Raw genomic sequence first — 12567 nt, 5'->3', positions numbered from 1 at the left:
AGTAAATATGAATATATTTTACAACATAAGTAATGTCTTCATATGCAAGTATTTTCTATTACATAATTCTAGAATACTGACAAAACTTCATTCCTGGCTGCATTTTAAAATAGTGGCAAAGCTTTTTCATCTTGTTTTATTGGATCTTGGGTTTAAAAAAGGTGGAATAGTGGGGTGCCTGGGTAGCTCATTTGGTTAAGCATCCAACTCTTGATTTCAGCTCAGGTCATGATCTCACAGTTGGTAAGTTTAAGACCCACATTGGGCTCTGTGCTGACAGCACGAAGCCTGCTTGGGATCCTTTCCTCCTCTCTCTCTGCCCCTCACCCTGTTCTCTCTCAAAAATAGGTAATAAAACATTTTTTTTTAAAGGTGGAATAGTAACTCCATGCTATTTCACTGCAAATGGCATTTCTACTGGTTTGGTACTTGTATTCTTCCCAGTGTTTTAAATTTCTTGCCATATAATGTAAAGAGCCACTCACCAAAAAAGTTGGCTCCTAACCCAATGCTGTGACTGTTTTGTTTTATAAATTTTTTTTTAATGTTTATTTATTTTTGAGAGAGACAGAGTGTGAACGAGGGAGGGGCAGCAAGAGAGGGACACAGAATTCGAAGCAGGCTCCAGGCTCTGAGTTGTCAGCACAGAGCCTGACGCAGGGCGTGAACTCATGAACCATGAGATCATGACCTGAGTGGAAGTCAAATGCTTAACTGACTGAGCTACTGGGCACCCCGTTGTTTTTTTTTGTTTGTTTGTTTTTTGTTCTTGTTGTTTTTGGTTTTTTATTGTATAAATGTGTCTTTAGAGACAAAATTAAAACCATTGCATGCTGTGGCTTACTGCTAACAAGTTGCTTTTCAACACTTTAGAAATTTTCAAAAAATGGTTTATGTACTTTATTAGCGGCTTAAACCTCAAGTTTTTGTTTCATTATTTTAATTTACTACAAAGTGTCATCTGTGCACCTGTATCATACATACTATGTTAATGGGATTTTCAACTTTATATTAAATTGAGTTTAACTTCTAAGTGGTTGGTGAATCCTCTAAAATCATTTGTAAAAATTTTTGTGTATTTGCCTTTTCTTGGAAGAAGGGTCATACATAGCTTTTACAAAATTCTCATGATACTTCCCCCCACCCTGCCCAAACACCCAAAAGAGTTAAAAACCATACTACTTGGTTACCAATTTCTTGGTGTCAAGGAGTATTTCTTAGTATTTCCCTTGTTCCCCCAGCACTGTGGGCACAGCAGATAATTATAACAAGTATCTGTTTATTTGAACTGGTAAATAGATGGACTCTTAATATGTCCTCAATTATATTCAAATTCTTTTACAGAAAATATTATCTACCTATTACTTTTCATTTCCACTGAGAGAAGCATTAGGACTTAAATTGCAGAAGAACTGGGTTTGAGGTTGAAAGAATTTCCTGACAGTTTTGTGAAACTTTGAAATAAGGCAGTGAATGGTTATAGAAATCCTTCATATGATAGCTTCAAAAACTGGTTGGACACTATCTGAATGGATTCCTTTTATCTTGAGACAAGTGAATAAAGAAGGCGCCATTCTAATCTAATTCCATGAGTCTACAAAAAGACTATCCAGCATTCTTTTTGTATTTGAAATCTATTTGATTTTAAATAGAAATTAAAGTTTTAAAAGACTATTCCTAATATTTGCAAATTTATTTAAATAGACACCAACTACTGACCTTTCCCCTGAATTTCTCTGTTGTAAACATCTTATATTCTTTATTGTAGAAAGGTTAGAGAGGAAAAGTGTCATTTAAAGAGTTAGCAAGATAACTTACAAGACACTGTCCTTAAGTACAGTGTAATTCTAGACTTATAGGCAGTATCACAGCTGGATTACATTTTGTCCTCCTCTTAATAGAGTTTGAGAAGAAAAAGGATATTCCGTCGTTGTTTGAAGTTGTAGCCACTCTCTGTTGAGATCTTAGGTCTTAGAACTTCTGGGGAAGATGGTGGAGTAGGAAGATCCTAAGCTCACTTGGTCTGATAGATACAACTAGGTGACACCCACATCAGTGTAAATGACCCAGAAAATGACCTAAAGACTGGCAGAACAAACTTTCCGTAGCTAAATGTAGTGAAGAAGCCACATCCAAGAGAGAAGGAAGGGCAGAGACATGAGGGAGGGGCATCCTGGGTGTGGAGAGGGGAGAGAAGCAGATGCTCACATGAGGGACCCTGCATGAGGAAGACATATCCCCATACATTTGGCTTCGAAAACCAGAGGGGCTGAATGTCCCTTCTTATAATCAGTGGAGCTTAACACTTAGAACTTTAAAATCAGGGGGCTTGGCTCTGGGAGACCCAGAAGGGCTAGAGGAAACTGCCCATGAAGAGGCAGCACAACAAACAGCCCCACTGAGATAGAGCATAGAAGCAACAGTTTGAAAAACACTTGGGGTAAAGGAGAGGAGGATTTGTTTATTAATCTCAGAGTGTGTGCTGGAGGGGCAAGGATCATTGGGGACTTCTCCAGGAGCAAAGGAGCCAGCTGGCACCATTTCCCAAACCACCCTCCTAGCATAAGCCCACAGACACCTGTAGGAACCAGATCAGAGCCAACCCTCATTACCTAACTTGCTAACAGTGTGCCCTGCTCCAGCATTCTGCAGACATGCACCCTCTCTCCATGCCTTAGCTCCGGGTCTCTTCCCATAGCAGACCTATGCAAACCTTGTTAACACCACACATTCCACCCCACACTTCTGTGGACCTGCTTCCCTCCAACCTGGTCTGCCTGTTCCAGTGGCGTTAGGTCCCCTGCCAGAGCAGACAAGCCCAAATCTTGCTAATACTGACCACCCTGCCCTGTGTTCTCCTGTGGTCCTGCCCTCTCTAATAATGCTTTTGGCCAGAGCCCATCCAAAGTGGTACCACAAGCCTAGCAGGGTGAAAGCAACTCCAACAGGGATTGGTGCCACTCCAAAGTGACTCCTGCCCTGGGACTTGGCCCAGCAGTGGCCCAGCAGTGGACTGGGGGCAGATGCCTAGTCTGACTGCAGGTCCCGCCCAGCAGTGAAAAATTTTCAGGGGATAACAGGGAGAGAGCCCTGCAGTTTGGTGTGATTACAGCTCTAGCAAACACCTGGTCTCACTCAAGTCAAGCCCAAAGTGACCCCATAATGGCCCACTAATGACCCAGGGACCAAACCCTACCCACAATAGGCAAAGAGAACCATTGCAGATGACTAGGCTGAAGGCAAGAGCAGGTGAGCCACGATAGCACTACAAAACCTCTTCTCTGTAAGACCAATACTTTCAAGAGCAGGAGACATAGCTGAATTTCCTAACATGTAGAAACAGACACAGAGAGTTAGACAAAATGAGGAAACAGGAATATGTCTCAAATGAAAGAACAGGACAGAATCACAGCCAGAGAGCTAAACAAAATGGAGATAAATAATATGTCTGATAGAGAATTTAAAGTAATGGTTATAGAGACAGCTCACTAGACTTGAGAAAACAATGGAGGACCTCAATGAGATCTTCAGCAAGATAGAAAAATTAAAAATACAGTAGATGGTGCACCTGAGTGGCTCAGTCAGTTAAGTGTCCTACTCTTAATTTCAATTCAGCTCGATCTCATGGTCATGAGATCAAGCCCCACGTCAGGCTGAGTGTGGAACCTGCTTAAGATTCTTTCTCCCTCTGTCCCTCCCCCACTCATATGCGCGCGCAGGCACACACACACACTCTCAAATTAAAAAAAAATACACTAGATGGAATAAATAATAGACTAGAAGCAGAAGAACAGATTAGCAGTCTGGAGGACAAGATAATGGAAAGCAGTCACGCAGAACAGGAGAGAGAAAAAAATAATAATACAGATTGAAAATAGACTTAGGGAACTCAGTGACACTAACAAGTCATAACAACATTTGCATTATAGGGATCCCAGAAAAAGAGAGAGAATAGGGGGCAGAAAACTTATTTGGAAATAAGTTGGAAATATATTTGGAAAACTTCCCAGATCTAGGGTAGGAAACAAATCCAAATCTAGGAGGTACAGAGGACCCCCAACAAAACCAACCCAAGGAGGTCCACACCAAGACACATAGTAATTAAAACAGCAAAAAGTAGTGATAAAGAGAATTTTAAAAGCAGCAAGAAAAAACAGTTATGTATGAGGGAAATCCCATAAAGCTATCAGCTGACTTTTTAGCAGAAACTTTGCAGGCGAGAAGGGAATGGAATGATATATTCAAAGTTCTGAAAGGAAAAGACCTGCAACCAAGAATACTCTATCCAGCAAGGCTATCATCCAGATTAGAGAGATATGGAGTTCCCCAGACAAGCAAAAATTAAAGGAATTCATGACCATTAATCCAGCTCTACAAGAAATGTTAAAGGGGACTCTGAGTGGAAAGACCAAAAGTTAGGAGTGAGAAAAGTAGGAAGCACAAAAGCAGTAAAATAAGTATTTTTATAAAAATAAGTCAAGAGATTCACAAAATAAAAGGATGTAAAGTATGACACCATATACCTAAAACATGAGGGGGAGAGGAGTAAAGAATAGGTTCGGGGGCGCCTGGGTGGCTCAGTCAGTTGAGCGTCCGACTTCGGCTCAGGTCATGATCTCGCAGTCTGTGAGTTCGAGCCCCGCATCGGGCTCTGTGCTGACAGCTCAGAGCCTGGAGCTTGCTTCAGATTTTGTGTCTCCCTCTCTCTCTGCCCCTCCCCCCTCATGCTCGCTCTCTCTGTCAAAAATAAATAAACATTAAAAAAAAATTAAAAAATTAAAAAAAAAAAAGAATGGGTTCAAACTTAGGTGACCATCAACTTCATGTAGACTGCTATATACAGAAAATGTTATATACAAACCTAATGGTAACCATAAATAAAAAACCAGTAATACATATGCAAACAATAAAGAAAAAGGAATCCAAGTATATCACTAAAGAAGGCCAAAGAAAAAAAGAGACAAACCAAAGTATAGATTCTAAACTATAGAGAACAAATTGATGGTTACCAAAGGGGAGGGGATTGGTATAATGAGCACTGAGTAATGTATAGAATTGTGGAATCACTATATTGTACACCTGAAACTAATATAACAGTGTATATTAACTAGAATTAAAACTAAAAAAAACAAGTTTTTAATAAAAATAAATACAAAGAAAAAAAAATGATCTTGGATTTCGCTCATTTTGAGTCCAGAATTTTGCCTTATCTTCAGGGTACTTCATGCCAAGAATGAGACTATGCTGGACCAAAAACAAATCCCTTTGAGGAAAGAGATAACAGAATTCCCTGCATTGTTCCTTTCTATTTCTTATCTTTCCATGTCCATATTCATACACTCAGATTATAATGAATTTATATAAAATGAGTTCATCACTTGAGGTATTCGGAATGATACTCACTCTGAACTAGGATGGTCTTAAATGCCTTAAAGTAAGCATGTATCTAACAATTGAAAAAAAAATTATAGCCAAAATAATATGAAAAACAATTATACTTTTCCTTAGGACTAGAAGGATTTTGGTTTTATCAACTATTCTATGAAAGTTCACCTAATCAAACTTTACTTATCTTTTTTATAATTGAAGCCTGAAAATAATACAACTTATTAAACTTTCTTTTTTAAAGAGCTTAGATTCTGACAAGCCCATGGAACCAGTAAAAAGATCTCCTCTTCGTCAGGAAACAAATATGGCCAATTTTTCTTATCGCTTCTCCATATACAACTTGAATGGTAAGATGTAATTGGAAATAAAATGTAAAATAGCATACTAAATTATATAATGTGGAAGCAATGCAGTTACAGTTCTGAATAGCTCAATGTAAAAACTACATGCATAACTTCAGTAAGTTCGTATATTTCTTGGTTTGTGCATTTTATTACTAATTGAAATGATCACAGAACAAACTGAACTGGAACATAACTAAAATAGTTTTCTAGTGATTAATAATTTGACCAGGTACATACTCAAGTTGGAACCCTATGACAAACTTAATTGCATTGTTGTATTTTCATTGAAATAAAGTCCAGTGAAATTACCTGTTAATTTTTAAATCAGCTCCTCTGGCCTTTATTTAATGTATCTTGCCTAATCAACTTTATAGTATTTGGAATTGACATCGTAATCTGCAATTTTTTTAGGCCTTGTATTTTTCCTTCTATGCTCTCAACTCTTCAGGTATTAACAGCTCTACCAAGGCACTGATCATATTAACAGCATATAGCCTACGGTAAAAAGTTGGATGGGGGATGTGGTTAAAACCATGGGACAGTATATGATTTTTGCATTATTTTTATCTTTCAACTCATAATTTTATTCTCTGCTGATTACTATAAATCTTAAAAGATGGACTATTTGCTTCTAAAAATTTCTCTGTGAATTTAAAACAAAAAACTCTTAGAAATATATATTTGGTAGGCTTTAGGCCCAATAGGATACATTTCTTTGCTTCTTCCCCTGCATTCATTAGCAGATTTATAATAGAATGTATAAATTCTCATTCAGTGTGATCTGGACACATCATGTATATTGTTTATTGCAGAAGCTCTGAATCAGGGAGAAACTGTGGATCTGGATGCCCTGATGGCCGATCTTTGCTCAATAGAGCAGGAGCTAAGCAGTATTGGTGCAGGAAATAGTAAGCGTCAAATCACAGAAACAAAAGCTCCTCAGAAATTACCTGCTAGCCGACATGCATCAAAACATGGCACTTTGAAAGGATTGTCGTCCTCGTCTAACAGAGTAACTAAAGTGTCACATGCCAACTACTCCCTGGATGACATCACTGCACAATTAGAGCAGGCTTCCTTGAGCATGGATGAGGCTGCTCAGCAATCTGTACTAGAAGACACTAAGCCCTCAGTAACTAATCAGCACAGAAGAACAGCATCAGCCGGCACAGTGAGCGATGCTGAAGTGCGCTCTATTAGTAACTCCTCTCGTTCTAGCATCACCTCTGCAACGTCCAGCATGGACTCATTGGATATTGATAAAGTAACACGCCCTCAAGAACTGGATTTGACACATCAGGGGCAGCCAATTACTGAGGTAAGTAGATGGAACTTTTTTTCCTGGTATTTTAGTACTAAAAAAAAGGAGGAAATTACATTTTTTTAAACGTAGTTTTAATTAACTATCTTTTTTTTTCTACATTTAAAATTTGTCAAGGATCCCTCTAAGCTAAGTTTTCAAATCAGACTACAGAAGGAATATATTACCAGATACAGCAGTGTCACAATAATTAAGGGAGTTTCTTCATTTTATTCTTAGGCTGTTTGAAGCCCTTGAATTAATATCATTTGTTTCACATGATTTAAAAACTTGAAATGTGATTTATATTTGATGACATTTTGCAAAGCTGTTATAGTTGTTAAGCTGATAATAGTTGCTTTTAATGTATGTTTATTATAAAACAACTTATGAAAAAGATACCTATCACCACTGTAGTCCTCCAATATTCTATTTTGTTATCAAAGAGTAAGTGTACTGTAGTGAAAAAAGCCACTGGACTTGGAATCAGAAAACTTGGTTCCAAGTGTTATCTTTGCCACTCACTACCATTAGGACCTTAAATGAGTTATTCAGCCTCTGTGGACATCAATTTCTCATAAGTAAAATGGAGCTAATAGCACAGGGTGTACTCCTCATCTGGTGGTTCAGAGAATCAAAAGGGATAATATATGTGAATGGATTTTTAAAAGGCAAAGTTTTTTGGATGTGTTGGGGCAAGAGTAAGAAATAGATATATGTTAAAATGAGTTTAGCAAAAGCTGAGTTTAGTGTAGGTAAATTCTTTATTGAATATTTTTGTCAAGAAGAAGGCAATATTATTACAGGGTAAACAGCAAGAAAGAAGAAAATCAGTGTGGGCAAAATAAAGCCAGCCTTCCATTTGGTTTTTGTTTACAATGCTCTCTACCACAGAGTAAAATAATCGATACTAAGGTAAAATCTTGGCAAACATGATTTAAAGAATCACAGAGAAATTTAAAATTTACACCTATTACTCAACATTATTGATTTTCCCCCCATTGATTTAATTCATTAGATTAATTTCTATCAGTAGCTCCTTGTACCCATTAATGTACCTAGCTTGTTCTGGGCACAGTGCGGCATAAAAGAAGCATGGATCATGGTGGTTTGGAGATAAACTCGAGTTTTGTTGCTTGTAAAGAATACGTACGTTATATCAATCTAAAAAATAAACTTTGACTTATTTAAAATGAAGCTCATTTAAGTGGTATGTATATTATATAAAGAACTTAAAAATTGATTTCTGTCTTACGGTATTTGGGGATTATATTTAGCACCAGCTCCACAGTATGTATCATTTATGTCTTTTAGATTTACCCTTTGGAATATGAGCAATATTTTATTAGGGCTCTGCTTTCTTGGTTATTCTGTGTTTTATATATTGATATTCCTTCCTTCTAATCAGGTTATTTTGAGTTGGGTCAAGATGTATGTGGTCAGGTTATGAACTAATCATTAAGTATCTTTGTGTTTCATCTGTAAAAATATACTCATTATATAAATTCATACAATAAAATGAAAAATGAAAAATCCTCTCCCAGCAAACTCTTCAAATGTGACCTTGTGGCATTCATAGGCAAGGATACCTGTGTTCAGTAGTATTATGTTTAATGTAAGACTTCAGTATAAAGTTTGGTGAGTAAACCAGGAGTAAAGCAGGGAAAGAGTTGAAGCCTTCTCTATCCAGCCTGTTCTTTTGCCTTGCCTGGATGAGTAGAAAAGTGGTTTAACAAATCTGGAACTTGTTTTAGTGCACTTTTTTATGGATCTAGTCTGTTCTTCAAATTAAGAAAACCAGTTGAGGCTTACTAAAATCCCAAACCCATGTATCAAATTGTCCCTACACTCAAATACAATTTTTAAAGCATATTTTAATTGCATTTGCATGCATGGAGTTTAAAGAGGCCAATAGTTCTGTGAGGGTTGTTACAGAAAACACTGCTACACATGTGTACAAACATGCTATATTCTCTCAGAGGTTAGAACTGTCTGCTCTTTTAGCTGATTCTCAGGGTATTTACATCTATATCATTAAATCTATACTTCTATTACTGTTTCTTGATTTATTATATGTGCTATCTTCTGACTTCTTGCTCTGGAAGATTAGGATTTAGACAGTTCCTTTTTAGACAGCTCCTCTCCCTTCTCCCTTCCTATCCTCCCAGTGTATTTTGGTTGGGATACTATTCAGTGTTTGTATTATCATGACTGTATACATGCAGTTTGGTGCTAAATTCTATATGCTTGTCTTGTCTTTTCTTTTCTTTCTTTCTTTCTTTCTTTCTTTCTTTCTTTCTTTCTTTCTTTCTTTTCTTTCTCTCTCTCTCTCTCTCTCTCTCTCTCTCTCTCTCTCTCTCTCTCTCTCTTTCTCTCTCTTTCTTTCTAAAATTTTTGGGAGAGATAGGGAGCAAGTGAGAAAGGGGTAGAGAGAGAGGGGGAGACAGAGAATCCCAAGCAGGCTCTGCAGTGTCAGCGCACCGCCCGTTGCGGGACTCAAACTCAGGAACTATGAGATCATGACCTGAGCCAAAATCAAGAGACGGACGCTTAACCCACTGAGCCACCCAGGCGCCCCAGGCTTTATGTGCTTTTATTACATTTCCTTTCTGGGACATTACATTTTGCTTACCTGGAATTAAAACTTGTCTTTAAGTTTAAAAACATACAGTTTTTTTGTATGTTTATCACTATTTCAACTCCAAACTTTCCCCCAGTTAATTAAGTCTCTTGGTTCAAACAAAATTAGTGTTCTGTTACTATCATCTTAAAATTCTTTGTTGTCTTTTGCAGTCTTTGCTGTAGGAACATTCTTAGGTCTTTTCTCTCAGGTGGGTGAGCTTCTCCAGAGAAGATTCTTCCATTCTCCTGCATGGAGGGCATATGCTTGGCTGCCAGTGCATTAACAGCCCATTTGAGAAGGCTTGCAATGTGAGGTGGTCCTCAGTGTTCAGCATGTGAACTTCTGTCTAATCCCTTTAGGTCAGGATTTCTCAACGTTCACTACTAACATTTTGGGCTAGATAATTCTTTGTTGTGGGAGCTATCTTGTGCATTGTAGGACATTCAGCAGCGTCACTGACATCTATCCACTAGGTGCCAGGAGTACATACGCCTAGTTCAGTTGTGACAGTTGTGACAACTAGAAATGTCTCTGGACGTTGCTATATGTTCCCTGTAAGGCAAAAGTTCCCCTTCAAGAATCACTTTTTTTTTTTTTTAAGTTTATTTATTTTGAGAGAGAGAGAGCTCACGCACACATGATTAGGGGCAGGGCAGGGCAGGGCAGAGAGAGAGAGAGAGAGAGAGAGAGAGAGAGGATGCCAAGCAGGCTCCACACTGTCAGCACGGAGCCTGACATGGGGCTTGATCCCATGAACCATGAGATCATGACTGGAACCAAAATCAAGAGTTAGGTGCTTAACCGACTGAGCCACACAGGTGCCCCAAGAATCACTTTAAGTAGAAAAGGGTTAATAGCAAGTCTGAGCCCTTATTTTCATGGGAAACAATCTTGGGTGTTTTCCTTCTCCTGGCATTTTTTTTTTTAACTAGAAACTTGACTAATAAATATAGAATGTTTCCAGGTAATATTGTTTATTGCAAACTGACTCCTGATTAGTGAGTGCATATGGACTGGGAAGACTGAGTAAACTATAGAAGCCTATGAAAAGACACAGTCCTTTGTTTCCCAGTGTGCAGTGTGTCAGTTTTGTAAGTGAACATAAATACATCCCTTGAGGGATCCTAGAACCTATACTCATTGGCTGTTAAAATGTACTGCTGATTCATGTGGAGTATGAAGTTTCCCTAAGCCAGAGTGGTTTCTGTACTTACCTACATGATCTCTGTCCTTTACAATGGTGTGTCCACAAAAGGCTTCTGGGGGACTGTATAATCCCTTCTAAAGATAGCATGTCTCATGCTAGCATGCTCTGTCTTTCTGCAGAACTAAGTAAACGTGGTGCCAAGCTATGGTCTGTTGGGTCCTATAAGTGACTGTCAGTCTGAACTTGAGACCACTGCTGTTGGGCGAGTAAAGGAAGGAATCTGGGAATTAACTGCTTTCTTAAGTATGCTTTCAAGTAATCCTCCTGCTTTTCTTCCCACGATCATTTCTGTTGCTTCTGGAGACTTTTGAGGTTACATGATGTACATTGGGTTGTTCCTGTGCTTTTCTCCAGTGCTGGCTCAACATTCAGCTTTCCTTGGGTCTATGAGTTGATTACCACTCAGCCAAATGCTTTCTAGCTTCCAAAATTTTGTCATGTCTTGTGAGTTTGTTATTAATTTTTTTTTAGAAAGCAACACAAGGGGTACCTGGGTGGCTCAGTCAGTTAAGCATCCAGCTCTTGATTTTGGCTCAGGTCATGATCTCACAGTTCATGAGCTTGAGCCCCCATGTCCAGCTCTGTGCTGACCGTGGAGTTGCTTGGGATTCTCTCTCCCCCTCTCTCTCTGCCCCTGTTCCGCTCCTACTCTGTGCACACACACATGGGCTCAGTTGCTCTCTTTCTCTCTCTCAAAATAAATATTTTTTTAAAAGGCAACAGAAAAAAAAAACATTTATCTTTGTTTTAGTTTGATTTGGGGAAGGAGTGGATGCATCTCATTGACCATTCCTTCACAATCTCTTTCTCATGTCTATGGTCTCTTGACATTGGAGTACCCCAAGGTGCAGTCCTCAGACTACTTTTCTATCCAAATCCGGTCTTGTGAGCTTAAGCACTGACAGCTTCCACATTTTAGTACCCTATTTCATTTATCTAAGACGCACCTGTTCCCCACCTTTTAATCCCTCTAAAACAGTGGTAACTGGGAGCTATTTTGCACCCCCCCCCCCAGGGGACATTCAGCAGTGTGTGGAGACATTTTTGGTCGCCGATAAAAGAGTGTTACTAGCACGTAGTGGGTAGAAGCCAAGGGTATTGCTAAAATCCTACAACACACAGGACAGCCACCACAGCAAAGAATTATCTAACCCCAAATTGTACCGAGGTTGAGAGACCATGTTTTAGAAACAGGTGGCATTTGTCACTCACTGTCAGTGAGGTGGCAAATATATTCTGTGTGAAGTTTTCTTTTGACAGTTCCTGATGAAGATCAAGAAAGTACCAGCATTAAGTCATCTTAGACTCAAAGAAATACAAGTGTCTTTTGCCAGCACCTCCCCCCTGATCTCCAGGCTCATACATCCTTTCTCTAATCAGTATCTCTATTTGGACGTCTAATTGGTAGCTCAAATTTAACTCATCTAAAACTGAAATCCTGATCTTTTCTCCCAAACTAAAAGTCTGGGAGAAAAGTCTTCTCCATCATAGTCAGTGGCTCCGCTGTCCTTCTAGTGCATCAAACAAAATCCTTGGAGTCTTAGTCTACTTTTCTTTCCACCCGCCATTCCAGTCATAGCAAATTCTGTTTCCTTTACCTTCAGAATATATCCAGAATTTGATCACTTCTCATGACCCTCACTGCCACCAAGCCAACATCATTTTGATGTAGATTTTTGCAATAGCCTCCCAGCTAGTCTTCCTA

At 38.7% G+C, this 12567-nt stretch overlaps 1 protein-coding gene across 3 annotated transcripts in view; it reads left to right on the top strand.

The window, feature by feature from the left end:
* Positions 1-12567, top strand: part of RAPH1 (Ras association (RalGDS/AF-6) and pleckstrin homology domains 1) — a 107289-nt gene that overhangs the window by 37102 nt on the left and 57620 nt on the right. For all 3 annotated transcript variants that reach the window (XM_042995122.1, XM_042995121.1, XM_042995123.1), the window contains exons 3-4: positions 5630-5735; positions 6545-7050. In XM_042995122.1, the coding sequence (XP_042851056.1) occupies positions 5630-5735; positions 6545-7050 (612 nt within the window). The remainder of the gene's footprint in view (positions 1-5629; positions 5736-6544; positions 7051-12567) is intronic.

Source organism: Panthera tigris, chromosome C1 (genome assembly GCF_018350195.1).
Source record: "Panthera tigris isolate Pti1 chromosome C1, P.tigris_Pti1_mat1.1, whole genome shotgun sequence".
NCBI lineage: Eukaryota > Metazoa > Chordata > Mammalia > Carnivora > Felidae > Panthera > Panthera tigris.
This window is presented reverse-complemented; position numbering and strand designations above follow the sequence as displayed.